Below are 19,530 nucleotides of genomic sequence, written 5' to 3'. Positions count from 1 at the left end.
TGATCACTTATATGAGATGGTGTCAACTTTTAACCCTCAAAATCCTAATTTTTCCCCAAAAGCAGCATATGCAACTCCTCGGTATTTCTGTGACAGTGCTTTTATAGAACACGAAAGATATTCAGCACATCCCAGTTAGCCCTGCAGGTCTCAGTCATAGAATATAGAAGAGATTAAACCAAAAAAATCAAATCACGACTTGAAAAAAATAATTCAGAACTCAAAGGAAGCACTCATAGTCAATGCCCCAAACAAGCAGCCACCCGAAGCCACTTAGCTGGGAAGACTGTCAACAACACTTAGAGGACAAGGAGTGAAACACAGGCAATAAATATTAACAGATTGAACAAACAAAATTAGTTCCTAATTGGGCATTTTATTTATTTAAACATACTCTAGTTTTCTTCTAATCAATTACATTATTGATAGTATAGAGAAATGTTTCTATAAGTTCAAATTACTACCACTTTTATCTGGCTCTGAAGTAAGACCGACAACATCAATGCCAACTTACAATCTTTGATTTGAAGATATCCAGTAGACCCGATAAATGAGTGTACTGATTTGGTACTTTTCGAAGGTGAACCATTTCAAAATCAGTTCGGATACCAGGACCTTGACATTCTCCAACATACATTCTTCGCCATTTATGATGAATTTGCACAAAGAGTGGTACTTGACTGCAGGTGATTAAATAGGAATAAAATACAAGTTCATTAAACATTGAATAACTCCTAAACCTTAAAATTTTTCCTGTGTCATTTTAATCTCAAATATTTAAAAGTAGATTCTCATTTACCACAAAGATACTTATAGTTCCTGTTCTCTTTATGCTAATAAACTGGAAACTATCTACTAGTGGTACTTGAGTCTGAAAACTTTTCTGTTTAAAAATGGGTAAAAGTCATAAAAACCAGCATGAAAAGTTTCTTGAGTAACAGCAATTGTATCATATTAGTCTTTCCAATTTCATATTAAAACCTGATTCACAAGTATTAAACAATTCAAATTAAATCAACTTTGTGATAAATATTTCTTACTATCATGTAGTTGATCCTCATCATTCAGATTTCAATAATTGCAAAGTTGCCTACTTACTAAATTTATTTGTAACTCCAAAATCAATACTCACAGAAAATTTATAGACATATGCTGAACTTCAAAATTTTGAGTCACCTAACAATGCATATTCTCAGCTGAATTTAAGTTAATGTTCTGCCTTCTTGTTTAAACTGACTGTAAACAAGTATCCTTTTCATGATCTATTTAGTATCATGTGTGTGTTTGTTGATGATTTCAAATCTTTAAAATCCAAGCATAGTTCTGGAGGTATAGTGTTCCTAAGTACAAGAAAATTGTGATATGTATATGTCTATTTTTTTTAGTTGTAGACGGACACAATACCTTTATTTTATTTATTTTTATTAGTGCTGAAGATCTAACCCAGTGCCTCATATGTGCTAGGCAAGTGCTCTACCACTGAGCTACAACCCCAGCTCAGTGATATGTCATATAGACAGAATCACGTGTTAGGCAAGTTTCATTCTGGATGAGAATATAGGGATATTGGCTGCGAGTTCAATCCTACTAAATCAATAATTTGTATTATAGCAGAACAATTTACAATAGCTAAGCTGTGGAACCAAACTAGATGCCCTTAAACAGATAAACAGATATAGAAATTAGGATATATATATATACACAATGGAATTTTACTCAGCCATAAAGAAGAATGACTTTTTGACATTTTCTAGGAAATGGATTTGGAGACTATCATGCTAAGTGAAATAAGCCAATCTTAAAAACCAAAGGTCAAGTGTTTTTGCTGATATGTGGAAGCTAAACCACAATAAAATGGGGTGGGTAGAAAAGTTTAGTAGACTAGATGAAGGGGAATGATGGGAAGGAGGGAATAGGAATAGAAAAGACAGCAGAATGAATCTGATGGAATTTTCTTATGTACATCTATGAAAATATCTAAGTGAATCTCACCAAGAATGGGCTTCTAATTAGAGTAAGACATAATCCCTTCTTATATAATTTTTATCAAAATGGATTCTACTGTCATGTATAACTAAAAAGAATGAATAAAAAAAATAAGCAGAAAAAAACATAAAACAAGGTATTTCTCCCAGGAGCAATGGTTCAGGTTTTAATAATTCAGTGTGATTACTTTATAAACATAACTACCTTGAATAATAAGAACAGGCTATATAAATACATTCCCAAGTTAATATTGCTACGTTAGTAAATATTTTAGTCGTTCCTTTCATTTAGAAAAGTCTAGATTATTCCTGTAGGGTATACTATGAATTATATACACTCTAATACATTTTTTCTAGCAAGTTTACATTTTGAATCTTGTAGTATATTTGATATGCAAATGAAATACAATTAAGCAAGTTCCATGTTGTTAAATACTTCCATTTAAGAATAGGGTCTAAAAGCACTTAAAAATAAGTTTCTGAAAAGTTACTCCAAAACTTGTCTCAATTTATCCTCAAAATTTAAATTTAGATACTGAAGTACAATTTAATAAACTAAATTTGTGAAAGCAAAGCAAAAAACTAATATAATTTATTCTTCATTTCAAGTATGCATTGAATACTTTAATATAATTCCTTTTAGAAATGAACTTTAAAAAGGTCTTATTAATTCTGTCCTTATATACCAAATTCCATTAAAACAATATGTAAGTATATATACTAGTTTTCTATTTTTAATAAAAAAGTATCACTTAGTCATTTACCTTCATAAATTATCACTAAAAATAGTTTTTAGCTTATTGTCTAGGTTTATCAAAATGTCCACCTACCAGCCAGTGTTTCCCAAAGCAATAGAAACAGAACTCAGAAGAAGGTTGCACTTAGATTCACTGAGAACTGCATCACTGTGTGCAGCAGGAGCAATCACCACAAACTCACGTAGACCATACCTTAAAGAAACAAACACTGCATTAAGTAGAAAATTTCAAGATACAAAAATCTATTAACTGAAAAACATACAAAATTCTCCCTATAGGGAACTGAAGTCAGATTTGTACTAAAGCTACCCACCCCATTTCTACCCACCCACCCAGGGCAATTGAACCTGAATTTTCTTTAAGAAGCACTTTCATCATCTATCTACTAATGCTGCGCCCCTCCCCTGACTCAGGCAATGGCAAGGCCCTACCGAGGTGGATGGCGCAAGGTGTCCATACTCTGGAGGAGCGCAGTATATTTCTGGGAATGGGCTGGTTTGTTTTTGTATTCCTTTAATAAGTATAGTTGCGATTTCTCATATGACCATTAAGTATGAAGAAAAAAAACATGACTTTCCCAATTAATGCAACTACTTCTAAAGCATAGATCTGTTTGCTCTAAATGCAATGATTCAGCTGTGGAGTGTAAATTGTTAATGTCTAATGAAAAACTCCCTGTATTCCTGTCAAGGAAGTTTTTGAGAAATTAAATTAAAATCTAGAGAAGAAAAATTAATGTTAAGAAGACAGATTAGTGCTTAGTACTGGGCAACTTGTTCTTGTTCCTGTGCACAATGGTTTGTGCTCTTACTCTTGTTTGATTAAAATTAATAACAAGTCAACCACTTGCCGTAACCATGGCACCGGTTCCAGTCAGTAAGTCAAGAAAGAATAGTCAAGGTATAGGCCAATAGTTTGGGACATTTGTAACTATTATTAAAAGTTAACTAAGCAGAAACAGCTCAAAACAAAACGCGAACTGAAAGTACAAATGCTTGCTTATGCATAAGCCAAGATACATTCTTCTATTCTAATTGTAGCTACGTAATATTTTGTTTCTCTGAATAATGATTCCTGTTTTGTAACCACAAAGTACTGTGAGCCTGCCAAAATGAAAAGTATATATGATCAACTTCACAAGTAAAGATTGGGATCAACACCTTCACTTTGGTGTCTTTGTTGTTTCTCCACCCTCTTTCGCCAACTCCTCACCATCCGTTCGTCTCCTGAGACCCCCTGTTGGAGCTGGTCTCCGACATACTAATCCTCCTATATTTTTATAAATTAGAAGCAATTTGCTGGAATCACAAAGATCATTAAATAACATTTTTGTCTTAAAAGTTTACAACATAAAAGAAGAAAGCAAGCAATGAAATCTTGCTTTAAATAACTGACAACTGTGTCCATCAATGTGGAAAGAAAATAATTATCAGCTATGATGTACATGTGCTGTCTAAAAATGAGAACACAGTTACCAAGCATCCTAATTCTTGTATTCTTTTACTTGGTAACACATATTTCCCAGGAGTCACAAAATTATCAGAAAACAGCTTATTCTTGCTATGGCATCCAAATTAACAAAAACATCTTAGTTGCCAAGTCATTTAAAACCACAAATTTACTGTCACACTTTTTAAAAAAAAATGTAAGGTCAAGTTAGTGACTGTTTTTGCCTACTGAAAATTCATCTCCTAGCCATTCCTCAATGTATTTTCATTTTATCATTTTTTAAATAAAATTTAAGAAATGCATTATTTGTTTGCCTGGTTTATTTTAATCTCTGGACATGTAGTTATAAAGGCTTATTTTAATGAACATTTTCCTTTAGAAATACTCCAAAGGGCAGTAAATCAACATTTTAAAAAAGTCTAATTCATAATCTACTTGATAATACTATGGTTTTCAGATAATTTGAGGGTATCCCTGAGGATTCTTATGTCAGGAGCTTGGTTCACAATGTGATACTGTTGAAAGGTGATAGGACCTTTATGAAGTAGGGCCTATTGGAAGATTCCAAATTGGTCCCTCTTTCCTACTCTGCTTCCTGTCTCTCCGTGTGATCTTTCCCTCTCACATGTGCTCCTACCATTGTGGTACCATCTACTGTAAGGTGATATGGTCTAGGGAACTCTCATTGAACTGGCATTATGCTGCTTGGACTTTCAATCCCCAGACCCACGAGCTAAACAAACCTCTTTATAAGTATCTAGCCTCAAGTGTTTATTATAGTAAAGAAAAATGGACTAATACAGATGAAAAAACATATTTTCATCTTCTCAGTTCACCCCTGAAATCAAAATTATGTAGAGGCAGCAATAAATAACTGAAAGAACCCAGAGCTGTGAATTATAAGCTCTATGGGTCTTTAAAAGTAGTTTTTATTTCTTCAAATGTCCTTGGAGGAAAACATGCCATCCCAACACTAGTGTGAAACCACTATCAATAGTTTATTGGTATTCTTCCAGAAATAGTCCATCTGCCCACGACCATCCTGTTTCCAAGTAAGATCATACTATACATACATCTGTACCTTCTTTTTAAATTTTTTTTTAGTTGTAGATGGACTCAATTCCTTTATTTTATTTACTTTTTATTTTTATGTGGTACTAAGGATTGAACCCAGTGCCTCATAAGTGCCAGGCAAGCACTCTACCACTGAGCTACAACTCCAGGCCCTGTACCTTCTTTTCATAAAGAAACCAATCCCTTCTTCATTAGTACTTTGTTTCTATTTTTATGCTGTTGCAATAACAATGCAGTGGATTATTTCCACAAATATATTTGTATGGAAAGTTGATGGATATAAGAACATTTGCATCTTTAACACTGATCGATACTGCCAAACAGTTATTACTGTTGCTATCCAAACTGAACTTTTTTTTTTTTTTTTGAAATATGCCTTCTACTCCCTGTGCTTGTTTCCTCTGTTTGTAAGGCCCCCCTGCCCCCCCCCCACACACACACACACTCCATTGTCATCACTGAATATCCAAATCCAAATCCTTTTTAAAAGATTTTTCTCAAATACTACCCTCTCATCCTTATTATATGTACTCCCTTCTCTGAATCTTGGTATCTTTTTCCTATTATTATGGTCTTTAAAGTGTCAAGGTAAGCAATTGATTAATTTTCATTCATAGGTCTAACTACTTGAGATCTAAGAGTATACTTGCATCAAATCAACAAACATTAGTAGAGGTGTTTTTTAAAAAAGAAAGCAAAGCCCTTAACAAAAAGCAAACAGCAAGATTTTAAAATGGACAAAGGACTAGAATAGACATTATTCCAAGGAAGATAAAAAAAAAATGGCAAATAAGCACATGAAAAGATGTTCAACGTCACTAATCACTAGGGGGAATGCAAATCAAAGCCATTGTAAGATACCACTTCACATATATTAGGATGACTATTGTAACAACAACTACAACAACAAAAACCCAGAAAACAAGTGTTGACAATGATAAAGAGAACTGGCAAAATGTAACTTGCACTTTGTTGGTAGAAATATAAAATGGTACAACTGCTGTGGAAAACAATATGACAGCTATTTTAAAAATTAAACATGAATTATCATTTATTCTAACAATTCCACTCTGGGTATATATTCAAAAGAATCAAAAGCAGACACTCTCATGCTTGGATTGTTCACAATAGCTAAAACAGAAATGCCCCAAATGCCCATAAACAAATGAATGGATAAAAAAAGTGTAATATATCCACCCAATGGAATATTATTTAACCTTAGAACAGAATGAAATTCTGATACATGCTACAACATAATAGAATCATGAAGACATTTTGTTAATGAAATAGGCCAGTCTCAAAGAGGGCAAATATTGTATGATTCTAATTTTATGAAGTATCTAAAGGAATCTAGTTCACAGAGATAGAAACAGACTCACAGAATTGTTAATACTGTTAATGAATTTTTGACAAAAGTACAAAGGCAATACAATGGAGAAAAATAAGTCTTTTCAACAAAGGGTGCTGAAACAATTGGGCATCCACATGCAAAAAACAATAAATCTGGACGTAGAACTTACATTCTACAAAAAAACTAACTCAAAATGGATCATAGACTAAAAAGCACAACACAAAACTATAAAACTCCCAGAAGATAACAAAAGAAAATCTAGATGACCTTTCTTTGTCAATGGTTTTTCAGACACAATATTAAAGACAAAAATCCATGAAAGAATCAATAACATGGACTTCAGGAAAATTAAAAATTCTGCTCTGCAGAAGACACTGTTAAGAGAATGAAAAGGCAACCACAGTCAGAGAGGAAATATTTGCAAAAGACATACCAGAAAAGAACTGTTGTCCAAATTATAAAAATTTTTAAAAAGATCCTCCTTAAAACTAAAACTAAGAATATAGCAGCTCAATTCACAATAGTCAAACTATGGAACCAACCTAGGTGCCCTTCAACAGATGAATGAGCAAAAAGAAAATGTGGTATACATATACACAACGGAATACTACAGCCATAAAGAAGAATGAAATTATGGCATTTGCTGGTAAATGGATGGAACTGGAGAGTATCATGCTAAGTGAAATAAGCCAGTCCCCCCAAAAATCAAAGGCAGAATGTTCTAATATGTGGATGCTAACCCACAAGGGAGGAGAAGATTAGACGTTCACTGGACTAAACAAAGGGGAATGAAGGGAAGGGATGGGGAAGGGGATGGGAATAGGAAAGACATGAATCAGAATCTTTCCTATCCTGAAATATAAATACACAAACAATGTAAATCCACATAATGTACAACCACAATAAGATCCTAATTGAAACAAATTATACTTACTCTATGTATGTATAATATTTCCAAATATATTCTACTGTCACATAAAAGTAATTTAAAAAAAGAATATAGAACTGGGGTTATAGCTCAGTGGCAGAGCACTTGTTTAGAACATGTGAAGCACTGGGTTTGATCCTTAGCACCACATAAAAGTAAATAAATAAAATAAAGGTACTCTGTTCATCTACAACTAAAAAAATTTTAGTAAAAAACAAACAATTCACTTAAAAATATATCAAAAGCCAGGCACAGTGGCGCATGTCTGCAATCCCAGTAGCTTGGGAGGCTGAGGCAGGAATCGCAAGTTCAAAGCCAGCCTCAGCAAGAGTGAGGCACTGAGAAACTCAGTGAGACCTTGTCTCTAAATAAAATACAAAATAGGGCTGGGGATGTGGCTCAGTGTTTGAGTACCCCTCAGTTAAATCCCTAGTATCCTCCCCAAAAAATAGATCAAAGACTTTAAACAGGCAGCTCCCAAAGAAGATATATAGATAGCAAATAAGCACATAAAAGGATGCTCTACATCATATGTTATGAGGAAAATGCAATTAGAGAAACAATTACACACCTATCAGAATGGTCAGAATCCAGAACTCCCAAATTCCACCAAAATGTTGGTAAGCATGTAGAGCAAAAGGAACTCACTCACTGCTGGTGGAAATGGTACAGCCACTTTGGAAGACAGTTTGGCAGTTTCTTACAAAACTACACATTCTTACCAAATGATCATGTTCTTTGGTATCTATCCAAAGGAGCTGAAAACTAAAATACACATACACATACATACACACACACACACACACACACACACATCCTGTATCTTACTCTATGCAGTTAAAAGAGGCTGGGCAGCAGCTTGGCTTTGCTTAGAAATTTCTTTTACAAGATATACTACTTTGTCACAAATTATGCCTTCCATAATGTACTAGGGCACAGAAATAATTCTGCAAACTTATTTGCAACTATATAACAAGGATGGTTTTTATTCCAGTTTCTAATACCTTCTTCATAATTTCCATGAGGCCTCATCATGATGGCCTTTGTGTTCTTATTTTTATCAACACTGTTCATGACCACATAAGTAATCTCTAAGAAATTCCAGGCTTTCTCTAGTCTTTTCTGGAGTCCTCATCAGAATCTTCATTAACATCCTGTTCACCACAATAGAAGCTTTATAGCTTGTTTCTCCAAATTCTTATAGTTTCTACCCATTATGTAATTCCAAAATTACTTCCACATTTTCAGATATATTTTATAGTAATGTTCCACTTCGCCAGAACCAGTTTTCTGTCCAAGTCCAACAGAATACTTGAGACTGATACTTTATAAAGAACAGAGATTTATTTCTCACAATTCCGGATACTGTAAATTCCAAGATCAAGGTGCCAGCATCTGGCAAGGGTATACCACTGTGCCACAACAGGAAGAGAGTATCACCTATGATGAGAATGAGGGAGCATATAAGTCCAGGTCTCTCCTTTTAATAAATCCACTAACGCCACCATAGGAGCCCTACTTTCATGATCTCATCTGACCTTAATTACTTCCCAAAGACCCTAGCTCCAAATAATGATCAATGTATTAATTTGGGGATTGTTTCCAACAAATGAATTTTGGGGGACACAGTTGAACCATAGCACTAGCCCAGTAATTCAAATTTATTAGGAGCTCAGATGTATCCCCACAAGTAAAAATCTCACTATGATACTTTTAAATGAACTGTTTTATATATTATACATGTATACTAAATTTAAGTATAAACATTCCTTAGTATACCATCCTTCAACAAAGAAAGATAAGATAATAACCATTCATTTTTGGTGTTGTTTGAAAATGCATTTTTCCTGCTCCACTAAAGACCCAAAGCAACAACTAAAGATTAACCAATATTGACATGTGTATTGTTAATCTCACACAGGCAAATCATAGCACCATACTACCTACTTTGAATGCTACCTTTTTACAACCTTCAACTTTAGATATATATTCAAAGTCTCTTCAAATAGTACAAAGAATATATACATAAATACTATTATCAACAAAAATGGTGGTGAAAAACAATTTTTTAAAAAAACCTGTCTCTTAGACACAAATACCTAGAGCCTACAAAATTCCTGGGAAGTTGGAGTTATTCAGTAAACAATTCCTGTTTTTAATTGCATCTTGAGTGTTCTTTAAATATTGCAAAATGCATCTTTAACATAATCTGCTCAGGTTAATTCTGGTAAAATCAATAATTTTACAAAATACAGCTACATTTCCTCTCCTTTTTCCTCATGTAATATTGTCATATGCATTACATGTTATATATATGTAAGAAACCCAAAAATACAGTGCCATAATTATTGCTTAAGGAATCTTATTTAATTAAGAGAATATATCTTTTGAATGTACATATTTCCAATGCTTTTCCTTCCTGTGGATTCAAGTTACCATCTTTTTCCCTTTAGTACTACCTATAGGCAGGTCTAACTGGAATAAATTCTTGCAGTGTTTACATGACATCAATGTTGGATCTTTATTTCTGAAAAAGTGTTTTGCTGTATGTTGAATTCTTGGTTGACAATTTTTTCTTCCAACACTCAGAATATGGCAACACCCTCTAGCCTCTATTGTTTCTGATGGAAACTCAGTAGTATTATCTTTTGGATGTAACAATTTTTCCCTTGCTGCTTAAAATTTTGTCTTTAGGATTTAGCAGGGCCTATACTGTGCCTATGTGTAGTTTTCTTCGTGTTATCCTACTTAGGATTCACTGAGATTTCTGGATTTCTCAAGGAATGTTTTCCATCAAATCTGGGAAGCCATTATGTCTTCTAATTTGCTTTTTCTTCTGGAACTCTCATTACTTGCATGCTTTGGGACACTTAACACTGACCCACAGATCTTTGAAGTTCTGTTCATTTTTCTCTACACTTTCTTTTTTCTTTCTTTTTGGATTGAATAATTTCTGTTCATCTTTCAAGTCTACCAACTTTTTCTCACTCCTACCATCTCATTTGCTTTTCAGCTCAACTGATGAAAGTTTATTTCAGTTATACTTTTAAATTTTTTTTTACTCAGAAAATGTTTATGGTAATGACCCTTTGCCCTTCATATAGAATTCAAAACCAAATAAGCTTAAAAAATATATTGTGTATCCATGCATATATATGTATGCACACAAATATGTACATAATAAAATACTTGTAAGTAGCAATAATAAAATAATCATAAATACTAATAAAGAAAGACAATAATAAGTTCAAAGTTTGGAACATGTTAAGGGACTTACACTTTTCAACTCTAGAACTTCCATTTGGTTCTTTATTATAGTTTCTACTTAATAAGGATTCCTATTTGACTCATTATTAGTACATTTTCAATTATTTGAGTATTTTTTCTTTAATATTTTGAACCTACTTATCATAAATGCTTTAAAATTATTGCTAAATCTGGTATACTGGCCCACTATTGTGAAAATGTATCCTAGGTATGTTACCATAAAGTGATCTTACAAGGCTAAAATCAATTGTCAGCAAGACTGCAGCAAAGAAAGGACCAAGATAACTTCTGCTATCCAGATTACCCCTCCTTCCCCTAAGGAAAGTTGATTAGACTATAGGGAGCACAAAGTTTTTCTTTATGCAGAGAATAAGTAGACCAAGTCAGCAACCAAATGGTTTAACACACCATCAGTGATTTTTTCCTTTCCCTTATTTTGCCCCCACAGGATAGAAGACTGGACAGGTAGGCACTGTAAGTGGGGAGATGTACCTGTTCTTGCTGCCACCCAAGTCTGCTTCATTAATTTTTTCCTTGAATAAGACTGGTCTGCTTCTTTCTTTGGTCTGTGCTCTCTCTCTGCTTATGGAGGATGGTTTGCAGTTCCTGGCAGGGAGTTTCCCAAAACCCACCAAAGTCAGTTTCTATTGACTGCTTTTTCCACTGTGGGTCACTCTTTCCAGTTTCACTGCATATTTAGTAATTTGTAGTTGAAAACTATACACTGAGATAACATTTTGTCGCAAAATAAGGTTCTATTTAACATTTCTTAAGTTGTTAGGTTGTTTTTTTTTTTTAATTTCTTTTTATTTAGTAACCTGTCTGGACCTGAATGCAGAAACTGCTTCCCCAACAGGATACAACCTCCGAGTTCTCTATTCAGTTGTTTTATTCTTATTTTTATGTGCTTACATGGGAACTATCCCTTGTTTTTCTAGCTTAGTGGTAAGCCAATAATTGGGACAACACTTGAGCTCATTATGCTGTCACTTTTTGCTAGTGTGGGTTAAGGAATGCATTCAAAGTCACAATCAGTTTTGATGCTCGGTCTTCTTGGGGCTCGATGCACACGTGTAGTTTCCCTGACATTCAGAGATGTGAAGAAGTATATCTAAGCCCTTCTACAGCTCTCACATAGGATCTCCCCATTAAATTTGTCACTAATCCACCACTTCACTTGAATTGCGACTGTAAACTTCGCCTAGCAAAGGTATAGCTCTTCTCCATTTGTTCTAACCCTGTTGACCATTTTTAGTTGGCAAAGTCACAAGTTTCTTGCTCCCCAGTTAGAATCAAGTCTGCCCACCTTGCAACAATGCCAGTGATTTTCATGGACAGCACACACTAAAAAGCTGCAGTTCACTAATATGGATATCAAAGAGGAGGAGACAGTGACAGAAACAGCCCCAGGAAAAGGGATCAGTAATGGTTGAGGTTTTTTTGTTTTGGGGGGAGGGGGTGAACAATTTTGTCCAGTTTTACGCTTTTTTTTTTTTTTTTTTGCAGAGAATAACCAACCACTTCATGACACCATTATTAGAAGTCCTCAGAATAGTAACTCTAAACATGATTTTTTTTTAAGTTATAAGTATTCATGGGGCTGGGGATGTGGCTCAAGCGGTAGCGCGCTCGACTGGCATGCGTGCGGCCCGGGTTCGATCCTCAGCACCACATACCAACAAAGATGTTGTGTCCGCCTAGAACTAAAAAATAAATATTAAAAATTCTCTCTCTCTCTCTCTCCCCCCTCACTCTCTCTTAAAAAAAAAAAAAGTTATAAGTATTCAGCTATACAGTTTGCAAGATTGTGGATTGTTCTTTAGTTGTTGCTGTTATTTCTTTGTGTGACTGAAGCTGAAGGTCCAAAGACAAGGCTGAAAAGGCAAAGCAATGAAGATAAAATCTGTACTCTTGTTAAATCCAGCCATCCTTCAATGTAGTTTTCCACTCTAATTAGAGTCTCCCCAGACATCTACAGCTTTCATGCTTCTACTTTCTGTATTAGTTTGTATTGCTACTATAACAAATTGGCATAACCTTGGTAGCTTAAAACAATACAGATTTATTATCTTACAGTTGTACAGGTAAGAAATCTGACATGGATATACCAGGCTAAAATCAAAGTGTTGGAAAGACTATTCTTTCTGAAGGCAACAAAAAAGAATCCATTCCTTTATCTCTCCTTTTCTTTCTCTTTACCTGGGGGTCCTATTACATGTATGCTTTGGGACACTTCGCACTGACTCCACAGATCTCTGAAATGCTATTCATTTCTCTTAATATTTTTTTCTCTTTTTTCTTTGGACTGGACAATTTCTGTTAATCTTTCAAATATACCACTTCTGTTATATCTGATACCTGGATAGATTTTCTGACCTTTCCCAGGTTTAAAGATTACCCTCATTTCTGGGCTACTGACTCTTTTCTTTTATCTAAAGCCACCAACACCAGGCTGAGTTCTCATATCACTCATATCACTCTGATACTGACTCTATTCTGTGGCCCCCTTTCCCATTTTTAAGAATTCTGTGACTACACTGGGTCTTCTCATAAACCATGATAAATCTTCCTATCTCAAAGTCAGTTGTTAGCAACCTTAATTCCATCTGCTCCCTTGATTCTTTATTGCCACTTAACCTATATCCATGCCACTTTACCTATATTCATGCCACTTAACCTACATTAGGGTACAGACATGTCTGGTAGTGAGGAAGGGAGAATTCATTGTTCTACCACAACTTCCTGTTAAAATATTCCCTCAGAAGAAATCTTATAAATTTACATTTATAAGTAATTTCTGCTACAGCTAAAGTCTGTTATTTCCAAGGCTACTTACTTAGCATTAGGAATACCAATCAAGAAAATGAATTTCATGATAGCTTTAAGAAACAAACCTTTAAAAGGTATTGAAAGAGAGATGGAGAGAAGTATCCAACAAATTACATCATTAAGATCAATTTCCTTAACTGATGATGCCCACATATCTTTTAAACACCCATTAAACAAATGTCCTTTAAAAAAATTAAACAAACTGGGCTGGGGTTGTGGCTCAATGGTGACATGCTTGCCTAGCATGCATGGGGCACTGGGTTTGATTTTAAGTACCATATACAAATAAAATAAAGGTCCATCAACCAAAAAAAAAAAAAAAAAAAAAAGTTAAAATAAACTGGGTTAGGTTGTGGCTCAGTGGTAGAGCACTTGCCTGGCACATGTGAGGAACGGGGTTCAATCCTCAGCACTACATAAAAATAAATAAATTTAAAGATATTGCGTCCATACAACTGAAAATATTTTTTAAAAAAGTTAAATGAACTTAAAGCTAATATGGGAGATCCTGGATACAAAAACTGAAAATAGAAGATATCAAAATAGGTACAGGTCAATACATAAATTTCAATTACCAAAACTGAGCATTTGAAATAAATGTCAAAATTCTATTTTAAGCTTTATTTGAGACAGGGGTGTACCTCAGTGGAAGAACACTGGGTTAGCATGTGTGCCACCTTATGTTCAATCCCCTGTACTGGGGAGGGGAAAAAAAAGATAATTTGAAAAATGTAAATGCATTAAATATTAGTTTTGTCTCATTTTGACAAAGTCAACCTATACTAACTATAGATGCATGGTATAAATTAGTATTTTTAAATAAAAACTATTCCATAACAGTTTTTAAATTTTTACTGTTGTTACTATAGTACTAACATTAATTTTAAAAGAAAATGTTTATAGGTGAAAACTTCTGTTGTTAAGAAGTATGATACAATTTGTTTCCTTAAAAATGTTAAAAACTGAATTTTTAACAAGTACAATAAAAAAACTACGTGTGTGTGTGTGTGTGTGTGTGTGTGTGTGTGTGTGTATAAAACAGAAGAGAAGATTATGAAACCTTCTTAACATGTCAGTTCACATTGAGGCTAAAATACTTAAGTACAGTGAAATCCTTCTCATTTTTTGCTATTCTCAACCCTTTACTACTGTACTCAGGCTTACTAACTACTTGCAAGTTTTTAAGTTCACTTAGGCATCATCACCTCTACTAATGTTCTATTATTTAATGCTTATTAAATAATAAAAGGAAATACATGGGCTGGGGATATAGCTCAGTTGGTAGAGTGCTTGCCTTGCTTGCACAAGGCCCTGAGTTCAATCCCCAGCTCTGGGGAAAAAAAAAAAAAAGAAATACATATAGTTTTAATACACTTAATTTTCAAATTATGCTCAAATGCTTGCTTGTTGGCTTTCTAACTTTTATGAAAGATCAAATGAGAAAAATCTAGAAGTAACTTCCAGCAATATAGCAGACTGACATGACACAGACCTCTCTTCCTGAAAACACACACAAAAAATACTTGATCACCTATAATGATATTTTTAAAACACACAGCTGAACTTCAAAGGATAAAAAGGAGATTGTTGGGTGACAGAAACAAAGAAGGAAATAAATGGCAGAAGAAAGCATACAGGGTGACTCTGAAGAATCTCAGGATTATCAGCTCTGGAAATAGGGCATGACAGCTAAGGACTGGGACTGGGAACTGGGATTTTTTATAAGATAAGCTTTTTAGCTGCTGAATGTTTCTGTGATTCACAGAGGTGTCTATAAAACTGATTATGTTATGTGATGAACAGGAGGACTGAGAATGATAGAAGGAAGGTCTGCTTATTTCTGGGAATACCATGTTTTTAGCCCAGCAGTCATAATGAGAATCTATAACTCTGAAATTGATAAGGGGTACCCATCCCAGAGAAAGTGATCTCTAACACATATCCAGGCTAGGTCATGTCCAAGAATGCCCCAGCCTAATAATAAATATAAAAACTATGTTTCCACAAGCATAATATCAGTCAGATATTGTCATCTAGGACTACAATCTCTTATGTGGCAATGATGTTAGGCCTATCTTTTAGATAAGTCAACAATCCCTCCACTATGACCTAAACACACTTGACTTCCTTCTGAATCTTTTCAATGTATTCAAGACTTCTCACCAATTCAAATCAGTATAAATGTTGTAATGTTTTGAATAGCCCCTCAGATAGATTGGTGTATTTGAAACATTGGAAGTAAGATTTCTGCTTCAAGCCTCAATAAAAAGAGAACTCGGGGCTGGGGTGATGCTCAGTGGTAGTGCACTTGCCTGGCATGTGTGAGGCACTGGGTTTTCTCAGCACCACATATAAATAAAAAAATAAATAAATAAATGTCCATCAACAACTAAAAAAAGAACTCCAGGATCAGTTATTTTCAGTGGCAAATCCTAACAAACAATTGTGTAATCAATTTTATACAATCTCTTTCAGAAAACAGAACACTTTCCAACTCACATTATAAGGCCAGCATATTCTGATAACAAAAGCAAAGTATAAGAATATAATAGATCAATATTCCTAATGAACACAGACAAAATTCTCAAAAATACAAGCATATCTAATCCAGCTATGTATGTGTATATGTGTATGCATATACATATATATATGCACAAATACAAATTATACAATGAATAGTTATCTTTAGAATGCAAAGCTCGTTATATACAAAAATAATTTTTAATTACTATATTTAAGAAATCTAAGGAACAGCTAGGTCCAGTGATTTAAATATGTAATCCCAGAAACTCAGTAAGCTGAGGTGGAAGAATCACAAGTTTGGGGCTAGCCTGGGCAACTTCGTGAGATCCTGTCTCAGCAATTCATTAAGACCCTGTCCCAAAAGAAAAAAGAAAAAAGACAGGGGATATAGCTCAGCAGTAAACATCCCTAGGTTTAATCCCAGATCTTCCCTGCCCCCCAAGAAAGAGAGAAGAGAGAAATAGAAAAGATAAGCTTTGGTCTCAGAATACCTGCAAATCACACATTCTTAAAAAGGATTTATATCCAGAATATATAAAGAGCTTTCTAAACTCCATAGTAAGAAAACAAATAATCCAATGAAAAAGTATGGAAGAAAACAAATAATTCAATTAAAAAGCGTGCAAAAGACTTGGACACTTCATCATACAGAATACATATGATGGAAAATAAACATGAATGATGTTCAAAATTAAAATTAGAATGAGAAACTACTACATACCTATTAGACTGGCTAAAATAAAAACACTGACAATATTAAACATCGCTTAATGTACAGCAATTGTAACTCTCATACATTAATGGGAATGCAAAGTGGTACAGGTAGTCTGGAAATTGGTTTGGCATTTTCTTATAAAGTTAAGCATACACTTAGTATATGACTTAGCAATTCTACTCTAGATGTTTACTCAAGTGAAATGTGTATTTGTATACACAAAAACTTATATGCAAATGTTTATAGCAGCTCTATTCATACTTGTAACTTCTACAAACAATCCTAATATCTTCCAATGAATAAGTAAACAAATTGTTGTACATGCTTACAATAAAATACTACTCAACAATAAAAAGGAATAAACTACTGATACACAGAATAATTTCAAAAAGACTCTCAGAGGTACCATGTTAAGTCAAAAAAGTCAATCTCAAATGCTTGTACACTACAAAGTTTATATTCCATTTATATGACATTCTTGAAAAAACTTAAGTCCAGTGACCGAGAACAGATCTGTGATTCCAAGAATCACAAGAATGTGTGGAAGGTGTGAATATTAAGAGACAAGAGGTGTTTCTTAGAGGGTTATAGAACTGCTCTAGATTCTAGTTGTGGTAGTACTTAAAAAAAAATCTAACCAGGGTGATGGCACACACCTGCTACTCAGGGAGGCCAAGGCAGGAGGATCACACGTTCAAAGCCAGCCTCGACAACTTAACGAGAGTCCATCTCAAAATAATAAATAAAAAGGGCTGGGGATATGGCTCAGTGGTTAAGTGCCCCTAGGTTCAATCCCCAGTATCTCCCCTCTCCCCCCCAAAAATCTATATATGTTAAAATTCAGAGAAATATTCACTGGTCAGTTTCTCTGTAATTTAAAAAACAAAATTTAATCAAAAAAATAAAATTATAAAGGTCTTTTTAAAGAACCAAATAAGTGGTTTTCATTAATACACAAAGATTTCATTTATTCATTCACCATGGACAATGAGTCAAAAAACAGTTTTGGGAAATATCTAATAAAAAGTTGAACAGAGCCAGGCACAGTGGTGCACGCCTATAATCCCAGCAGCTTGGGAGGCTGAAGCAAGGAGGATCATGAGTTCAAAGTCAGTCTCAACAAAACCAAGGTGCTAAACAACTCAGTGCCCCTGAGTTCAATCCCTGGTACCAAAATAGAAAAACAAAAATGTTGAACAGAAATTATATCTTAATGCTTACAATTACCCAAAAGGGTCTATGTTATTTATTATTCTGATTTTAACAATGTGGAAACAAAGTCAAGAGAAATTAAGTAATGTCCTAAAGTCTCAAAGACAGTAAGTACCTTAGCTAGAAATCAAACTTGTTTGTCTAATTCAGACCTGCCCAACAGTAAGTGATCAATTAATGGTGAACAAAGGCATGTGTGCATATATGCACAAAGTCCCTGCTGTCTTCTGATATATTTAGTCATGTTAAACGCACATACATTTTAGAATATCAGAAAAGAATCTAGAAGGATTAAATTAAATGGATAATTAATTGTATTTATTAATTTCCTTCTTTTAGTTGTTTAAAGTCATAATTATAAAAGATTGTACCAAAACAGAAATGTTATCCAGTTTATATATATTTACAAATAGTTTTCTTTTTTCTTCTTTTTTTTGTGTTACAAAGTATATTCCCTACTATAATTACAATGAAAAAAAAAAAAAGAAACACAATTTTCCCTTCCCTTAGAAATTACTCTTTAGTTAAAAGAAAAAACAATCCATACAGTCCAAAGATCGATTCACACCAAACAGAAAAATTTTTGAGTATATAAACTTTCTTCAACTAGATATTTCCTTTCTTGACCGTACATTCATACTCGGGATGGTTTGTGATATATTTTAACACCAACATATTAAAGTTCAGAGACTCACTAATAAAAAAGATGAGACCTTGTAAACATTATGTGCCTCTTAATGTATCACGTTTATAGTTTAGACATGTTGATTTTATCACATAACTGTTTGAAATCAACATTTTACTTCCAACAATACACATTAAATTTTCTATGATATTTAAGGGTTCTATGTTAGTCATTAGAAGTATAGTCGGGAACAACCTTAGATTTTGAAACATTGTGTGGGAAAAGTTATCAGGAGGCCTATGACTGCTATTCTTAGACAAGCCTGTTTACAAGGTTGGCTCTTGGCTAGAATCCAGGAATCTGGATTTGGGAAGGATTCTCACCATTCACTGTGCTTGAACTGTTTATGCAAACAATGGGGTTTATACTCAACACCTGCTTTCCTTCAGGAAATCTAGAATTTTGATATATACCAGCCATAGAGTACATATCTGATCAGTCTCTGATTTAAAATCTTGAAAGCTAAGCCTCTAGCAAGCTTCCCTGATAGATGTTTATCACGAGTCATCATGGCTTGTTGCTGAGGAATTGAGCATAACCGGTATGACTCCAATAGTAAAAGACTCTTAAAAGCTTCCCACTAGACTTGGCCTCATGTCTTTTCGCTTCCTGATTTTGCTCTGCACCCTGTTGCTGTAATAAATCATTTGTAAGTACAACTAGATGCTGAGTCATGTGAGTACCTTTAACAAATCACTGAACCTGAAAACATTCTTGATTGTCTCCCTGACACAAACTAAAAGTCATCTGAATA

At 34.1% G+C, this 19,530-nt stretch overlaps 1 protein-coding gene across 2 annotated transcripts in view; it reads right to left on the bottom strand.

Moving 5' to 3' along the window:
- Positions 1 to 19,530, bottom strand: part of RAB3GAP1 (RAB3 GTPase activating protein catalytic subunit 1) — a 96,709-nt gene that overhangs the window by 51,938 nt on the left and 25,241 nt on the right. For both annotated transcript variants that reach the window (XM_081260876.1, XM_081260877.1), the window contains exons 6-7: positions 2,816 to 2,935; positions 515 to 680 (exon numbers count right to left, since the gene is read on the bottom strand). In XM_081260876.1, coding sequence (XP_081117002.1) covers positions 515 to 680; positions 2,816 to 2,935 — 286 coding nt within the window. The remainder of the gene's footprint in view (positions 1 to 514; positions 681 to 2,815; positions 2,936 to 19,530) is intronic.

This window comes from Spermophilus citellus (assembly GCF_964194105.1).
Source record: "Spermophilus citellus genome assembly, chromosome: 11".
Taxonomy (NCBI): domain Eukaryota; kingdom Metazoa; phylum Chordata; class Mammalia; order Rodentia; family Sciuridae; genus Spermophilus; species Spermophilus citellus.
Note: the sequence above shows the minus strand (reverse complement) of the source record. Positions and strands in the feature narration are given on the sequence as shown.